The following is an 18,418-nucleotide window of genomic DNA, read 5'->3' on the forward strand; positions in this document are numbered from 1 at the left end:
TTGCCCTAGCCAGTTTGGCTCAGTGGATAGAACATAAGCCCTCGGATTGAAGGGTCTTGGGTTCGATTCTGGTCAAGGGCACGTACCTCAGTTGCAGGCTTGATCCCCGGCCCTGGTTGGGGCACATGTGGGAGGCAACCAATTAGTGTTTCTCTCTCACATCAATGTCTCTCTCTCTCTCTCTGTATTTTCCCCCTCCCTTTCACTCTCTCTCTTAAAAAAAAAAAAAAAAAAAAGGAAAAATATTCTTGGGTGAGGATTAACAACAACAACAAAACTTTCCTCCTCTTTTTTCTCTTCTACTGTTACTTTTTAATTGTGATTTTAAACAGTAATAATACATTGTTAAAGCTTTATCTCAAGTTGCTCTCTCAAAATCTTCTAAATCATTAAACAGAAAGATGCCAAATATATATTTTAAAAGCACATATTGAGTGATACTGATGTGAATGCAACATCAATGAAGTAAGAATAGTGTCCGCTGAACTCTTTGGAGGCTATAATTCAAAAGGCAGTTGACTTCATTTGCTGTGCTTGAATGAACAAATTTAGGTATTAATATGCTTTGTTTCTATTTCGAGAGAATTACTGCTCTGTCTGCCTTGGAAGGCTGTTTTAGTTCCAGATTAACTCAGCACAATATGATGAGCCCCAACTTTTGAGTCAGGCATCCTATGTACAAAGCATACTCATTGACTTAATGAGTATGTGTTCAGCTCCATGTCTAAGCAACACCCTGAGCTACACACAGCAGGTATACAAGATATCTAAGAAATGCCTTCTGCGAGCCTCAAGACACTTAGCCCTGAGATAAGAGGGCAAAGAGGGAGACATGCAATGGAATGGGGTGTATTGTGCCATTTCCAAAGTTCCTCCAAAGCAGATGTGGTCTTTGGGAGGTGGAGGAACAAGTGTCCATTGAGCACCTACAGGCACTCTGTATACATCTTCATCTTCATTTCCACATCAGCCACATGAGATGGGTGGCTTGCTGTTCATATCACAGATGAGGACATTGAAGATCAGAGAAGGTAAATCACTCCCTCAAAGTCTTTCTGCCAACTATGTCAACGTAACAGTGCCTAGCACATAGTATGCACTCCAATGAATAGTTCTGATTGTTGAACAAGTCTTTCATGGAAGCAATCTTCCACATCCACCATGAGCCTCAAAAATGTGCATGTCCTTTGAACCAGCAGTTTTATTTCTAGGAATTATCAGAGATGTGGGCAAAGTTGTATGTGTGTGTGTGTGTGTGTTTGTAAATGCAAGAAGGTAACCATGGCCTCATTTGAAAAAGTAAGACTTTTGGAAACACAACGAATATCTAAAAGAGTAATCTATAATAATAAAAACGTAATATGCTAATTAGACTAGACCTCCTTCTGGGTGAAGCCGGGGCTGCAAGGGAACCTGGGTCCCGGGTGCCAGAGGGAAGCCGGTGCCGGCAGCTGGGGGCAGGAAGGCCTAATCTTGCACGAATTTTGTGCGTCAGGCTTCTATTCTAGTAGTTGAATAAATTACAATAATGTAATGCAGCTATTATAAACAGTATTTTCAAACAATTTTCACGACATAGGAAAGTACCCACAACAGGATATATATAACTAAATATATAGAGTATGGTTTCAGAAAAGCATATACAGAAAAATACTACAATAAAATGTACCATAAATATAATTTATGGTCATCTCTAAGCAATTGAATATGATATAATTTTATTGCCTTTTTGTAATGTGTATTCTAAATTTTCTACAGTAAGATTTTTTAACTTATAATAAGGACAGGATGTTTTATTTCATATTATGACTTTAAGAAGTGCATTAGGAATTACTACACTAGTCTTATTGCATATAGTTAATACAGACTGTGTCATTAATCTCATTACAAGGAAATTCCCATGGAGAGTCAGTTCACACAATGCTATTTGTTTACTGTGTGATTCCTGGAACATTGTTAAATCTCTCTCTCTATGTTGCTGCTCCCAACTGTAAAAATGGGATTTTAAAAATGATGATATGCCCATCACATTAGGTTGTTATGAAGAGCATATTTTATTAAATGTCTAGAAATAGTAAGATTCAGGCAACTGTCATTTTTGCATTGGATGTATTTATTAAGCTATTTAACTTCTATTATTTTTATACTTTACAGTTGTTTATTTTAAGACTAATAACAACAATTTTTTATAAACTTCCTCTTTACTTTTGCTATAGCAAAAACATTTCCTTTTTTGCATTTTGCTGTTGACCTAATTCATTAAATTCCTGGCACAATCTCTAAAGGAGATAGTTAACTTCACTAGACATAGACTAAACCCTTAGCCATTTGGCAAATTTAGAATTTCAGGACCTAGTTAGATCATATGACAGCATCAGTTACGTATCCAACTCTCTGCAAAGGCATGAAGAAATCATAAGAGGGGTGATATATACTGGTACTTGCTGCCTCTCAGTCAACCAACATTTATTAAGTGTCTACTGTGTGCCATGGATTGGGAATCAGAAGTGAGAAAGACACAGTTACTGCCCTCAAGGAGATCACCCTAGATATCCAACTATTACATGCAGAAAAATAAATACACCATTTCAAATAGATACACGATGATGTGTGTGCTGGGGGCAGCAAGGGTAGGATGGGCGAGGCATGATGAGGTTTCCTAGAAAAGAGGTCTGGAGTGTATTGCAGTATTTAGAGCAGGGGTCCTCAAACTTTTTAAACAGGGGGCCAGTTCACTGTCCCTCAGACTGTTGGAGGGCCAGACTATAGTTTAAAAAAAAACTATGAACAAATTCCTATGCACACTGCACATATCTTATTTTGAAGTAAAAAAACAAAACGGGAACAAATACAATATTTGTATTTGCATGTGGCCCGTGGGCCGTAGTTTGAGGACCCCTGATTTAGAGGTAAGTGGGAGGGCTAAGATGAGAAGCAGAGTTCCAGACAGACGTAGCAGGAAGTACAAAGGCATATAGGTAAAAGAAACATGACACATTTGTGAAAATTTTGGCAAGGGGTGGGATTAGAAAATGCTAGGTAGAAGGGAAAATGAATGGGGTTCCAAGAGAAGACCTGAGAGAGAGAAGCAGAGTACAAGTCTCACTTTTATCTCGAAGTAGTGGGGTGGTGGTAACAGACTTGCCTTTTTAAAAATTTTTCAAGTTAAATTTATTGGGGTAACATTGGTTAATAACATTATGTAAATTTCAGGTGTACCACTTTATAATATGACATCTGTATACTCTATTGTGTGCTCACCTCTGTCACCATATATCTGATCCCCTTTATCCTCTTTGTTCTCCCTACCCCCTTTTCCTCTGGTAACTACCATTCTGTTGTTTGGATCTATGACTTCTTTTGTCTTCTTTGTTTGTTCATTTGTTGCTTGATATCCCACAGTGACTGAAACCATACAGTTTTTACACATTTCCATCTGACTAATTTGACTTAACATGATACTCTCAAGATCCATCCATGTTGTCACCAATGTCTCAAATTCCATCATTTTTGTACCTGGGTAGTATTCCATTGCACATACTTTTTATCCATTCATCTGTCAGAGGACGCTTAGGACACAAGGGGCACAAGACATGTTTTCATGTGTTGACTGTGGTGACTAATGCTGCAAACAATGGGGCACATGTATCTTTATGAATAAGTATTTTGAAAAATTTTGGCTAGAAATTTTTGAGACGAGGGATTGCTGGGTAATATAGTAATGGCATTTTTCACAGAAACAGGACCAAAAAATGCATTAGTTTTGTATAGAACCTCAAAAGACCCTGAATAGCCTTCTGAGGTGGAGGGGTAGGAGGGCAAGCAAACCCCAAAGTCATAGGAATCACACTTCCTGACTTGAAACTATAGTACAAAGATACAATAATAAAAACACTAGGTATTGGCAGGAAAAATTACACAGACCAATGAAACAGAATTGACAGCAGAAATAAACCCACACACATATGGGCAACTAATTTTCAACAAAGGAACCAAAAACATATTATGGGAAAAGCAAAGGCTCTTTAATAAATGGTGCTAAGAAAACTGGAAAGCCACATGCAAAAGAATGAAACTAGACTGCTATCTGACACCATATACAAAAATTAATTCAAATGGATTAGGACTTGAATATAAGACCTGAAACAATAAAAACATAGAAGAAAACATAGGTGTTAAACTTATGGACCTTGGTCTCAGAGAGATGTTTGTGAACTTGACTTCAAAGAAAGGGGAAATAGAAGCAAAAATAAATGAATGGGACTACATCAAACTAAAAAAGCTTCTGTACAGCATTATATATATATTCAATAACAAAAAAGGTAACAAACTGAATGAGAGAAGATATTTACAAATGATACCTCTGATAAAGGGCTAATCTCCTAAATATATAGAAAACTTATACAACTCAACAAACAGAAAAAGAAACAATTTGATTAAGAAATGGGTATAGGACTCAGACACTTTTCCAACACAGACACACAGATGGATAACATATATGTGAAAAAATATTCAACGTCACTAATTATAAGAAAAATGCACATCAAAACCACAATGAGATGCCACCTCACACCTGTGAGAAAAGCTATTATAAATAAGATAAGAAATAATGAGTATTGGAGAAGATGTGGAGAAAAGGAGCCCTCCCACACTGCTAGTGGGAATGTACTAGTAAATTGGTACAGTCACTATAGAAAACAGACTTGCCTTTTTAAAAGTGTACTATAAAAGTGTGGAAGACAGACCAGAAAGGTGTAAGGACAGTTAGACAAAAGGCTGTCTCTATAACTCTGAATATGAGAGGAATTGGATCAATACAGAAACAATGTGAATGGTAGCAGAGAGCTGTGTAGGAGGTGACCTTTAGTTGTATGGGGTGAAAATGAGGGAGGAATCTAGACTTGACTCCCAGACTTCTGAATTGAGGAGCTGGGCAGATAGTGAGGTTAGTCACTGAGCAGGAGAGCCCAAAAGAAAAGCAAGTGTGAAGGGAAGGGTAATAGGGTCATGTTTAGACATACTGATTTCAAGATGAGTGTGGACCACTCACCTGGAGTTGTCCAGTAAGAAAACATACTAAAGATCTGGAGCTCAGCAGCACAGTCTAGCTAAGGATAAAAGTTTGGCCATTGAAGCCATGAGCTGAGTAAAATTGTCCCAGAGAGAGTCTGTAGAGTGCCTAAGAGAAGATGGCCAATGATAGAATCCTTGAATTACAGCATTAGCAAGAAGATCTCAGAGAGAAGAAAGTAAGCAAGCAGGAGACCCAAATCAAGAGAAGAAAATTCAAGAATTAGGGAATGGTCAATAGAGTCAAGTGGTATCCTCAGGGAATTTATACTCCAGCTTGGAAATCAGTGCATCTACAGGTGAAAAAATGAGGTGGAAGAGTCGCCCATGATTATACTTGATAAAGCACACCAGAAGGATATGGACAGTTCTCCCAGAGTTGAGGGAAAGGAAAGAATGGAATTATCCTGAAGCTTGATAAAGGTGATAGGACTTCACTGGGCCTGAAATGTGGATAGAATTGAAACCAAGAGAGGTTATTTCAACTTAGGCAACAAGATTTGTTCAAATCCATCCTCATGCCCCAAAACAACCAAAGATAGACTTTCTATTGATAGTAGTCAACAGTGTCATCTTTGAATAGTGGACACAGCATTTGGTTCGCTCTTTTAGTTATAACATTTGGACTATTGGTTAAATCATCTGTATAATAAAAGGCTAATGTGCAAATCCACTGAACAGTGGAATGACTGGTCACTATGACATGCACTGACCCCAGGGGGCAGATACTCAATGCAGGAACTGCCCCCTGGTGGTCAGTGCGCTCCCACAGGAGGAGCACAGCTCAGCCAGAAGCCAGGACCCCCAAGTGCATGAATTTTGTGCACCGGGCCTCTAGTCCTATCTAATAAAGAGGGAATATACTAATTGACCCTCATGCCATTGCAAAGTTGGTGGCGCCCACAGCCAATAAGGAAGGAATATGCTAATTGACTGTCCCGCCCTCAAAGATGGCAGCGCCCACAGCCAATAAGGAGGGAATATGCTAATTGATTGCCCGCCCTCAAAGATTGCAGTGCCCACAGCCAATAAGGAAGGAATATGCTAATTGACTGCCACGCTCTCAAGGATGGCGGCACCCACAGCCGCAAGATGGTGGGGCCCAGTCCCCTCAACCCCACTGGGGTGGCAGGCACATGGCAAGCCCGGGCCTGCCCCCAGGCAGGCCCAGCCACTCCGCGTGCCTGCCTCCAAAGACCCCCAGTCCCTTCAGCCCACCAGCCATCCAGGGCCGGCCCAAGGTGCAGGCAAGCCTCGGATGTTGGCTGCCCAGCTGCCCAGGGCCAGCCTGAGGCACAGGCAAGCCTCGGATGGCAGCTGCCCAGCCGACGCCTGGGGTGCAGGCAAGCCTCAGATGTCAGCTGCCCAGCTGCCCAGAGCCAGCCCAAGGCGCAAGCAAGCCTTGGATGGCGGCTGCCCAGCAGCCCAGGGCTGCCCGAGGCTCAGGTAACCAGGTGCCAGCCGAGGCTTGCGCTGCCGGCAGTGGCAGTACCAGAGGTGTGATGGGAGCATTGCCTTCCCTTGATCGCCAGGTCGCCTCCCACCCCTGAGGGCTCTCGGACTGTGAGAGGGGGCAGGCTGGGCTGAGGGACGCCCCGCTCCAGTGCATGAATTTTCATGCACCAGGCCTCTAGTATTATATAAAATAGGATGTAGTGTCACCTGACATCATGTGCAAAATTAACTTTATGGAAGTCATGACAAGAAAGCAGTATGGTTTGTGCATAGCAAGATCATTTCAGAAACACATATATCTGAACTTTGAGAATATCATGAGGGTCAATTCCACTGGGAAAAGACAAGTCCTGGTTATAAACCCTCTTCATTTTGTGAAAGCTACTTATAAAATCCCTTTACTTTAGTGCAGCTATTCCTAGCTGTGAAGTTGCAGATTCTTAGCCCCATTTTTTCCCCTAGCTTCTGGTGACTAAACTGTGGGTATGTGGAAGGAAGCAGGAAAGGGGGGAGATCTTCTTGTGCCCTCCCCTACTCCTCACCTTCCAGTCCCTTCTCCATCTTCCTATTCCATCCCAATGCCCTCTTTCTTCTTGAGAACACTTGACTTGCAATGCCACACAGGCAATAACTCTTCATTTACCAAGAGGAATGCCTAGAGGGCAGAAACAGTCAGGCATTACCTGAGGAAATAACCTGTCAAAACCTCTCTTTGCTTATCTGCTTATAATTCTGGCATAGTAGATTGCTTCCCAGAACCAACACCTTATCTGCAAAGAGGAAGGTACAGAATAAGGAAAAGTCATTGGAATACCAGGTTCTAGTGCTGGCTGTGTCCCTGGTGACATGATCTTGTACAAGCCACTTAACCTCAACTAGTCTCAGCCTTTTCAGGAGAATTTTTGGACAAAAGAGATGATATTTGTGAAGGAGTTTTATGATTGCAAAATGCTATTGAAATGTTAGACAGTGATGATAGGCTGTCATCATAGTTATGAGTATGATGTGAAAGAAAGGGGGACCAAGATTTCTCCTTCTAAATCTGTTCTGAGGACCTAGACCTTCCATTCCAACGCTTGCATTCAACCAGATTACTCCAGAGCCTCTTCTCTCCTGGTCCCTATTCATCTGTGCCGATTTATCTTGGCTCGTTGTAGTGCTTGATGCAACTGAGTAATACTAAGTTACCCCCATTCTCCTTCCTTTAATGCTAGTGGAAGCCCTTGAAATCCACCCCAAAAGAAGAAAAATGGTAAACAATTCATGAAGTGCTTCCTCTGGGCAAGGCACTTTCTTCTCCTGAGATCATTTTCTACAAACCACAGACTGTTCCCACAGAGGAGAAATTAGGAAGCCTTTGCAGCTGAGACAAGAGGAAATTACATTTCTATTAAAAGCTGTCTGTGGCTAGATGCATCCATCTCAGGTACAAAGTTAAATGATGTAATAAACTTATTCAAAGACATAAAGCTATTACACTAAATGCCATTAAATAGCTTCCACTTAATGTTAACAAAATGCAGCCATAAATTTCCTTCGGTTGTCATTTTGCAAGATGCTTGTTCTCAGTGGCTTATGCATCTGCCAGTTCTTCACTGTTGAGTTCTGTTTCCAAGTCCTGGCAAGTGGGATGTCAGGGATGCCTAAGCCTTTGAAACATGATGACTTCCAACTTTCTCAGTATCATCTCTAGTGAATCTGGGAGTGCTAAGCTCACTAATTCACTGTTTTCTACCTCCTGCCTAAGTGCAGTGTTGAGGCACCATATTTCATACACTAGAGATCAAAGGCAAGGAGACCCAACCAACAGAGCCACAGCTCAGAATTCAAGGTTGGGAGGTGACACATCTACTCCGGACTTTGAGGTTGATTCAGTTTCTTATGTGGAGCCATACATTTAGGGATGAAGGTTAAAATGGAAGGGGAGGATTGAAAGGAATACAGAGCATTATATCTGGAAAAGTTCTGTGCCCCCACTTTTCCTGTGGTTGTTCACCTAAACCCCAGGTCAAGGGGAAAGGCGCATAAGATCTGGACATGTCTCATTAAACTTGCCTAATTTCATGAACTTATCATGATTCCCATTTCCCATGCAAGCCAAGTCCTAAATCCAGGAGGGCCCAGTCCCTTTATGCTTCCATAAACAGAATGCCGGGAGAGTGGGAATGAGTGGTGTGTTGGTGATGGGGATGTGAGAGAAGCTCTCAGCATTTGCCCAGGTCCTACAGCCAAGAGGTATTTTTCCTGCCAGTGATTCAGTGAGACCCAATCAGAAGAAATGTTGACTTGGTCTTTGTATCGTGTGGCCTGCCATGCTCTTACAGGCTGTGCACCCCTGGCAGGGTCTGTCACTGTGGTCCAGCCGAGCCAGTTTCTGATGCTCTTGCTGTCCTTCTTCAGGAAACAGCATCCTCCATTCAGCGGCCGATAGTGTGTCCAGTGCCGTGCAGAAAGCGAGCCAGGCCTTGAACGAGCGTGGGGAGCGGTTAGGCCGAGCAGAGGAGAAGACCGAGGACTTGAAGAACAGCGCCCAGCAGTTTGCAGAAACTGCACACAAGGTGGGTCCTGCAGATGGCAGAGGTCTCAGCTCTGGGCTGGCAGTGAGCTTCGGTGCTGAGAGACTTGTTTTCCCTATGTCCCCCATGAGGGAAGATACAAAATGAAACCTTTTCCCCCCTATACAATTTCCATCTGCTACTTGCTAAGTATCAGAGTCCTGAAAGATTCCTCCTGTCCCTGTTTGTTTGGGTATCTCCTTTCTGATTTTAGAGATCTCCTTTCTGACATCTTTATCCCTATCGCTGACCTTGGACCTTAGAGAAGTGTGGACCATCTTTAATTCCTGCCCAGAAGTTCAGGGCTCAAGTCTCAGGGAACAGTGTGGGGAGGGAGGAAGAGCTCAGGTCCCAGAACACCCCCCTCCCTTGGCCTGGGCTGGAAGAGGACTTAGGGCTGCTTGTGCTTACTTTTCCTTGCTGTCTCTTTCCGGTCATGAGCTCAGCATCCTGTGTTCTTATCTTTTCACCATATGAAATCAAGCTGTCGTCCCAGGACATGGTGCATCTCAGGGCTGGCCTCCCTCTGCAAGGGGCTGTGGACCTCTAAGGCCGACCTGACCAGCCCAGAGCTGCCTGCAAGGTTCCCTCCTGCCTCTGAACCCAAAGAAAAGCATTTCCCAGTGACCGTGACCATGGGTACACACACCCACACTCACACACTCACTAAGAATGTGCCTTTTGGAGGGGAAGGGGGAGTTTTTATTGGCAGCTAGCTATCTAAGGCAGTCACAAACTAAAGAGTCCCTGTTGGTCAGACGATAGAGAGGATTGATTTATTGCTCTTCTTGTGTTTAAAATCAGAGCAGTTCTTCTCTGGCTAGTGATTTGAATCTAGGTTGTCAGAAACAACTTCTGCTAACTGTTAGCATCTCAGACTCATGACCTGGCCTTACACATATGCTTTTCAGGTGACCTTGTTGGGAAATGTGGGGGTTGATTTGCTTCAACAGAAAACCCCAGTTTTGCTGAGGAAACAAGAATAGACAACCTGAAAAAGAACAAGAAAAATCTCTCCAGCTGAGCTCAGGCCTGGGGCTCAGGCTGGGACCAGACTGCGGATCCAATTCCAAATGGATGATTCCTGCCTGCCCTTCCTGCAGCCCCTTTGCACAGACCTATTTCATTGTGTCATCAACTTTCTATCATGACAGGGTCTTACTGAACAGCTGCCTTGGGGGCCCCTTTGGGGTTCCCTGGAGGAGACGTGGGCAGATCTGTTTGAAAATGCAGGCCAGCGCCTCGGCTTGCTGTGGCTGTCACGGAGGGAGCGAGCTCAGATTTATGGTTCGCTTGTCCCTTGATCCCTTCTCTAGCCTTCATAATACAGAAATAATGATGAGCTAGAAATGCTAGGATTCCAGCCCCAGCTTCATTTATAGCAACAGCAACTTCAGTGATTTAAATGAAAGGTGGACAGAGGAAGTCTGGAGAAATGGTTAAAGTGTCAATTTGGAGAAGAGAAGGCTAAAGGGAATAATTTGTAATTGTCTTCAAGTCTGGGAAGGGTGATAGTACATGCGATTCTCTTTTATGTATGACCACACAGAATAGAGCAAGCGATAGTGCACTGATAAAATTCTGCTAAAACAAGAACTTCGGTTAATGATTAAACCATGAACCAGGTTATCAAGGATGTCTGTGAAATTGCACTTCCTAAGGTGGAGGAGACAATACCTGGAGGTCATCGAAGTGGGCGACCCCCTCAGAAGAATTTATACAAACACTGGACTGGATAACATAAGCAGATGGCCGGAATTCTTGGCCCTGGTCACCCTGTTTCCCTGGTATTTTGGCAAAATTTGTTAAGTAATTGGGAAGGCAGTATGTATGGTGTGGTGATTATCATCTTGTGTTTGATTTATCATCTCAGTAATTTACTCATCAGTGACATTGAGCAAGTGCTTAATTTCTCTAAATTCCAGTTCCTTCATCAGTAAAACATGGCTAATTAATACTAATATCTATCTTATAGGTTACTGAGAGAATTGAATGAATTCCAAACTATAAATCTATTAACACAATACATGGCACATATAAATCTAAATTAATATCCTATATAATAAAAGGCTAATATACAAATTGTCCCCTCGACTGAGAGTTTGAGCAGGAGTTTGACCAGGGGGCGGGGCTGGCTGGCCAACCGCCCGAGGCCCCTCTGATCGGGCCGCGCAGACCCCACCTATGCACGATTCGTGCACCGGGCCTCTATTTTGTTGTAATTATGTCCATAACAATGGTTTCTGCTGACCCTGCCCTATGTGGTTGAATAATGAACACAGTATGGTGAGGAAGGGGGAGGAGGGTGTAGAAATGGGCTTGAGGATACTAACACAGGGATGGGAGGGGTTAGAGGGGAAGATGTTGTATCCTCCAGTGGGGAGAGGGAGGGCCTCCTGCTACATGCTGATGCTTTCTAAACACAGAGCAGCCCTTGAAGCAGAATCCACCGGAAAAGAAACCAACTAGCCCACCAAAGGCAAAAGAGCCTCTAGCTTTAACCACTGGGAGGATCCGTGCCAGCCAGTGACATCCCCTCCTGTGGATGTTCTGAGGAGGAGAGGGTCGGGCTGCTAGTGTCTGTCGAGGGAGTGTGAGGGAGACACTGTTGGGGCAAACTGGGATGTGTGCTTATGAATCACCGCCATTGGCAGTATTCCTAACGAGGAGACTGGCCTCTTTAGATAGGGTGTGGCTATTTTCCTGGAGACTAGGGCTTTCTGATTTGAACCCACTGGTATAGGCTGACCATGAAGATGTCCTTTCACTGGTCAGAACCCTCAGGCTGCCTGGTGAGGAGAGAGTTCGGAGGTGGAAGCCAAGCATTCCAGCCCCCAGACACGTGGCTGTGCTGACTCAGGAAGGGCAGCTGTACTTACAAGTCGAGACTCAGTGCCACGTGAGAGCCCCGAGCAGAGAACGGCAATTCCAGGCGACAGTTCTTCATGTTTCCTGGTTGAACAGGGGCAGCACCTCTGGCTGGAGAGTGTGGCCCGCCCTTTAGATTGCAGGAGAAAAGGATCCCCGGCTTTCTCGCTTTCCCGGGTACTCCTGCGATGACCAGGTATGCCAGCTAGTGGGTCACCTTTGCATGACCCTGCCATCAAGATGTGTGGGCGTTTGTGTTCTGTAGAGCAGATGGAAAATGCCCCCGCAGCCCCTCTCCCCCAGCTCGGTCAGCCAGGCTTGGGGAAGTGGGGTTCCTTCCCGAGCTGTGGGCCAGGTACACGCTCAGCCCTTAGGAAAGTGCAGCTCAGCCACGGAACAGACCTGCTCACTGTCCCTGCCCCAAAAGCACAACGTTGCAGTGTGTGCAGCACTCTGAGGCCTGCCGGGCAGTGAGTCAGCAGGCGAGAGCGGGACCCACACCCAGGCATCCTCGGATGACATTTCTCGCGGAAAGGAAGGGTGATCCGCCCTGTTTTGCACAAGCCTAATTTGTGGGGGAGGGAGTGGTCAGTGGCATCTGCCTCACTGGCTGCTTGTGTCCTTACTCTGTGTGCTTCCTTTGGGTCTCTGGGCCAGAAGGGACCTCAAAAGTCCAGGCCTCTTGCCGAACCGGTTTGGCTCAGTGAATAGAGCGTCGGCCTGCAGACTGAAGGGTCCCAGGTTCGATTCCGGTCAAGGGCATGTACCTTGGTTGCGGGCACATCCCCAGTGGGGGGCGTGCAAGAGACAGCTGTCAATGTTTCTCTCTCATCGATGTTTCTGGCTCTCTGTCCCTCTCCCTTCTTCTCTGTGAAAAATCAATAAAATATTTTTAAAAATAAATAAATAAAAGTCCAGGCCTCTTAAAGATTCCCCCAGTATGAGTAATGATTTATTATTATTATTATTATCATATTATTATTATTTGGGGGTAGTAGTTTGCACGGCTTTGAAAGAGTTGAAAGAGAAAGCTTTCCATGACATAATAAGAAAATAAAATATATCAAAAGGATATTTTAAACTCCCCTTCTATAGGAACTGGATCCATCACATTTGAGTTGCAGATGGTATTTATAGGCATGAGGTACAAAGCAGTTGTGATTTTAGAGCTCAAGGTCATATCAGGGAAGCAACAGTACCCTGCCTTCCATATTCTAGCTCCCAAGCAAAAAATCTAGGTAGCATGGAAAGGATGCCGCTTTCTGACTTTCTGCAAAAACACCTCAAATAGCAGAATGTCCAATCCAGTTGTATTTCTGCAAAGCTGAGCTGGCTACACTCGCCTGACTGGGACTCCCCTTTGTGCAGGTCCAGACGCACTGAAGTGGTAACCAGGGCCTGGGAGCAGCAGCCCCATCACTGCTAAAGATTACTGACTGGGTGAATCGGCACAAGCCCTCTAGTTGAAGGTTAACAGCTCAGTGAATAAGAGGACAGCAGCATTGATCAAATATTTATGACTGTTATTCATTATGCACAACACTTAACAGCTCTATATTGATATGAATGGTCCGCCCACATTGCTAAATAATGCATAAACACTGGAAGACAGAGCAAGACATGGGGCCATACAGCAGAGGGGCTCACAGTGTGGCCGGGGAATAGGATGCACTGGAGGGAGAGCCCTGGTTCTGCCACTTCCATCCACGTTTCCATAAACTCTTTGAGGTCAGGAGTTAAAAGCCACCTCCATCCTTCGTGGCAAAAACCCACAGCACCTGGCACACAGCCTGACTTCACCACACTGTCTGACAGTTGACTGATATTGCCGTCAGCACTGCAGAAGGCCTGTGGAGGTCTTGCAGAGATTAGCAACATGAGGCCTCGGTTCACAGTCCCCTCCCCAAGTCACATGCTGACTTGGCCCGGGTGCAGCAGCTGCAAGAGAAATGTTGGCGCTGCTCTTGCAGGTGACCTACCTGAGGTGGTAGCCCCAAGTTATCACTTCTTTGTTGGAGACATCAAGAAGGGGAAGGGGAGACTAGGATTGATTGCCCTGCATTACACTGAGGAAATGTATCTTCGACATCTTCCAGTGTGATGCAGAGCACCTCTGGGTGGAATCAGAAGGGTTTCCCTTGCTACGTCTTCAAGGGCTGAGCCCCTGGTCATGATGCAGATGACAGAACTTTCTATAAAGTTATTTCCTACATAGAAACGCCTGCTCTTTGCTCAAAGAGCAAATTCTCAATCTGCCACCTACCCCTAGTCGCTCCTGTCCCAAATTCAGGGATTAATCCCTAATATCAGACTCTGGACATATGAAGAATTACAATTCAGTCTTAACTCTGCCTTCTGGGTTCCTTGGAAAGGATCTGTCTGAGAAAAGCAATGTCAGATTTAATTTTATGTTCATACCTGCCTAGACTTCCTTAAATATATCATTAAGGGCTCCAGCTGGGTCAGGGAAGATGTTGAATGATATGGTGTATTTGGTGTTCCCATTTATAAACATCTAACATTTCAATAAACCACATTCCTCCATCTGGATTTGGTCTATTGTTCAGCCCTAACACGGTTTAATCAAGTGCTTTGGACTTGGTCGAACGTCCTGGGTGGATATTGAGTGGATATTATTGAAAATTGCTTCTCTGTCATTGTTGATTGCAATGCTTTAGGAGATGTCAGTAAATACTTACCTTTGAAGAGTCTTGGGTTTCCTGGATTACTAGTCACCCAGGAGCCCAGAGGCCTTTCTTCGTCTACCCCACCTGTTCCTCGGGTGGGTCTCTCATTCTACCTGGCACTGGCTTTTCCATTGTTTCTTCAGTGGGATGAGGGAACATCACATAGCGCTCTCCTTCACCTGGTCACGTACACTGACTGGGCGATGAGGAGTAACAAAGGCTATGCTCCATGGACGATTTGGGGAAACGATGCACATTTACTATATAGATGCCAATGTGCATGGTACTGGTGATAACCCAGCAAGCAGAATCGTGGTGCTGCTTCTCATCGTGGGCGTGGGGACAGAACACATTGAACTCCTGCTGCCTAATAACTCCCTTTTCTCTCTCTCCTTAGCTTGCCATGAAGCACAAATGTTGAGGAACTGCCTATCCTGGTGAGCCTCTGAAGAGAAATGGAAGAGTTTGTTTGCTCAGCAGTTTTTTCAAGAATTCCGGACCTCCACTTGCTTCTTTTTTTCCAATAATATGTGGACATTTAGGGGTTTTGTTTTTCTTTTGAAGATGTTAGTATGAAAAAAGATGTTGTGTTTATATATTTCCCTCATGATCTTGCTAAAAATGCTGCAATAGCAACAGTTTCATTTTGGTTTTGCTTTTTTCCACTGTGTGTGTGTGTGTGTGTGTGTGTGTGTGTTTCCTTTTTTAAACTTTTTTTTTATGGTAGTTTGAATGTGAAATTTGGACTAACTGATATATTGAGCTGGGTCTAAACTGGCATCATGTATTTTTTTCCCTGATATTAAACAGGAAGACATTTTAAAATGGTGACATCAGATGTTATTGTTCCTGGATGGAAATAAAAGTCAAGCCATGATTGGTTTCACTCAGTCTCCTAGCTACTCTTAATTCGAAGGTTAAGGTGCTATATCCTGAGAAATAAATCTGTATTATGAAAAACAATTGGATTTATCAGGGGAAACAGCAGTCTTAGATGTTGCTTTTTATGTAATAATCTTTTGCATGAGCCATCACCAGCATTCAAAAAAACAAATCAGAATCACAGATAGAAATCTCCTTTCTGAGGTACAGTTTAAATACTTGGTTCTAGGCTGATTATTTGAAGCTATCAAATGAAGGATAAAAATTTGAGGTTAAAGACTGAAGAAAAAGCCTATTTAAAAACCTCTGTGCATTATTTATGGCTGGGTTTTTTTGTTTGCTTGTTGGTTTTTTGTCATTGTCCCTAACTCCAGTAGCTGGTATTGAAAAGAGCTTGGATGTTTATCAAGAATTGATTTGTCCAGATAAAGGTCTATGTAACTGATAATGTGAAAAGATGTTACATTTAAAATGTTTTCTTTTTACAAAGTCATGTCTATCTTAAAGATACCCTCACACTGTCCTTGGGAAATGGCCTTCAGTTTCCTGGTATCTGATTTTTGGAAGTGTTGATGTTGTTATTGCTACTTATTTAATGTAATTTTCAGTATGGGTTTCTAGACAAATTGCATTTCACAGCAATTGCAGCTTGCCAGGTCTGACAGAAAACAGCACCATCGTGAAGCCTGAAAGAAGTTGGTTCACACATATGATTTTGAATTACTTGAGGTAGTACTGGGTTTAGAGCCCGGGCGTCTGTTTCTTAGAGGGTTAAAATGCCAAACATGAAAGCCATGCTTTGTCTTCCTGAAACAGGAGGCAAGCTGCACATTCAGACACATTGCCAGCCTCCCACCGCAGCACAATGATTTTTAAGCTGCCTGAATCTTCAGGACCCTTTCTGTCCCTTCCTACCATGGAACCAATTGAGTCCACGTGTATTGTAGCCTCTTACATAGCAGTATAAGATGACTTTTGGATTATTTATGCTGATTTCAATAGCTTAAGTTGTCCTGATAGAGAACTTCCCAGGGAGATAGAACATTGGGCTATTGGAGAAAAACATTATCTTATACAGTATGTGTCAAAAGGGAGATGGGGTTTGCTGTAGACAAATTTCTGACTCCTCTTAGGGAGATGATCCAATTCTAAAAAACTCTCTGTAAAATTTATATTGTAAACTATAGAAGTTTACTATAATATTTTGTACTTTTCTTTTGGTGCCAAAAATGTTTAACGAAATAAGAAGTTTTCTATCCGAGGAGTACCATTAGAAGCATTTATAATTTTTAAGAAAAGCCCAAAATATCACTCCAAAAAGATTTTGCTTGCAGACCTCGTTTCAGACACACACACACAATCATTTTCCCAAATTGGATTCTAGCTTTAGAGGTAGATAGTTGGTATAAATAATTGAAAGGGTAAATCTAAAACACCCTGACAATAAGCCAAACTCAAAAATACAATTTGTTGCCAACTAACAACAGTGTTTGCGGAGCTGCTTCTGAAGTAGCAGAGGATGAGGTCACAAGCATACTGTGAAATTTGAGATTCTTCCTTCCTGCTCAAATTGTGATAGCTACTCTTCATAAATATAAGTATTCCACATCTTTCCCTTTCCTCACTCTCTGTTTATCCTTTAGGCTTGTGTCTTATTGGAAATAGCCTGGATTAGAAGAAGAGACCTATCTGAATTAGCTTTCTCTATTGATTTGCTTCTTGGCTGTGGCCATGACCTTGACTTCCCAGTGTCAAAGTCATAAGTAGGGCTCCATCCCTCAGAGAGGCCAAAAGAGCAATCCCTGTCCCTCCTCAACCTCTTGAACTCTTGCACAGGAGCCTGTGATGACACATATCCTTTTGTAGAAGGTGCTGTAATACAAAGTATTAATAAAATCTAACCTAGAGAAAATTGCTAAAACGACTCACATTATTTGGGACCAATTAATTTGGCTGACCTTGCTAGAAGACATTTAATTTCTGTTTGTTTCATTTCTGCACTTCGCTATGAGTTTTCGGGATATTGTGTTTTTGTGAAGGACTTCTTAAATTGTATTGACAACTCATAAAGAAATGAAATTTCCCAGTGTTATTAGTTCCTGGAATGTAGCCGTAGTATTCTTCACTAGTATTATTAGGTATCTGTGTACAGGAAGTATACAGTTATTCAGGTTAAGTTTCATATTAAAAATGTATTTGTAAAATGTAATAGGATCAGTAGTTAGCATTTTTTTAAGCTCTGAAAAAAAATAAAGAGTATGTGTTAGACTTCAAATTACAGTGAAATTCGTCTTAATAATACTTTTGTGGCTAGCAAAGGTTGTGCATTTATGTAAAAACATTTACAGAATGCCCTAAATATGGGGTATTAAAGATAGATTTCTCCTTCAGTTTTAGAATTGTGGCACTCCTGAAGTCTGTTGTGCAGTTCATTCTTCAGATGTTCTCTAAGATGTCAAATATAATTTTTGTTTCTTTTAGAGACAAGTAACACCTGCTCATGATTCACTATGACAACAAACCCTAATTTTGTCATTAAATATTTTAACTCTGTGATGAAAGTTTGTTTCTCTCAGTTATTTGTAAAATCTGTATAAACACAAATAGGTAGGCATCATTGTACTATTGATGCTAATGGGAAGATCTTGTGTGCCTACAGGAGACCAAAGAGCTAGGATTAGCATTAGGATAAAGTTGCATAGCATTATGATAATGAGATTCCATCCAGCAAGAGGTAAATATTTCTTATTCTCATGGGCAAAGCAATTAAGCCAATTAATAGTTATCTTTCTGCTGATGTTAATGTTATGCTCAACTCAAGTACTTATTATAGCATGCACCCTCATTCAACAGACTAGTTTCATGCCTTGTTAAATTGGAAAGGAGACTTGGTCAAGTCTT

General features: G+C 42.7%; 1 protein-coding gene across 1 annotated transcript in view; it reads left to right on the top strand.

Moving 5' to 3' along the window:
• Positions 1–18,078, top strand: part of STXBP6 (syntaxin binding protein 6) — a 175,081-nt gene extending 157,003 nt beyond the window's left edge. Inside the window, exons 4-5 of the mRNA XM_006105335.3 lie at positions 8,926–9,083; positions 15,033–18,078. Coding sequence (XP_006105397.1) covers positions 8,926–9,083; positions 15,033–15,056 — 182 coding nt within the window. The 3' untranslated portion in view covers positions 15,057–18,078. The remainder of the gene's footprint in view (positions 1–8,925; positions 9,084–15,032) is intronic.
• The last annotated feature ends 340 nt before the right edge of the window (positions 18,079–18,418 follow it).

This window comes from Myotis lucifugus, unplaced genomic scaffold (genome assembly GCF_000147115.1).
Source record: "Myotis lucifugus unplaced genomic scaffold, Myoluc2.0 scaffold_672, whole genome shotgun sequence".
Taxonomy (NCBI): Eukaryota; Metazoa; Chordata; class Mammalia; order Chiroptera; family Vespertilionidae; genus Myotis; species Myotis lucifugus.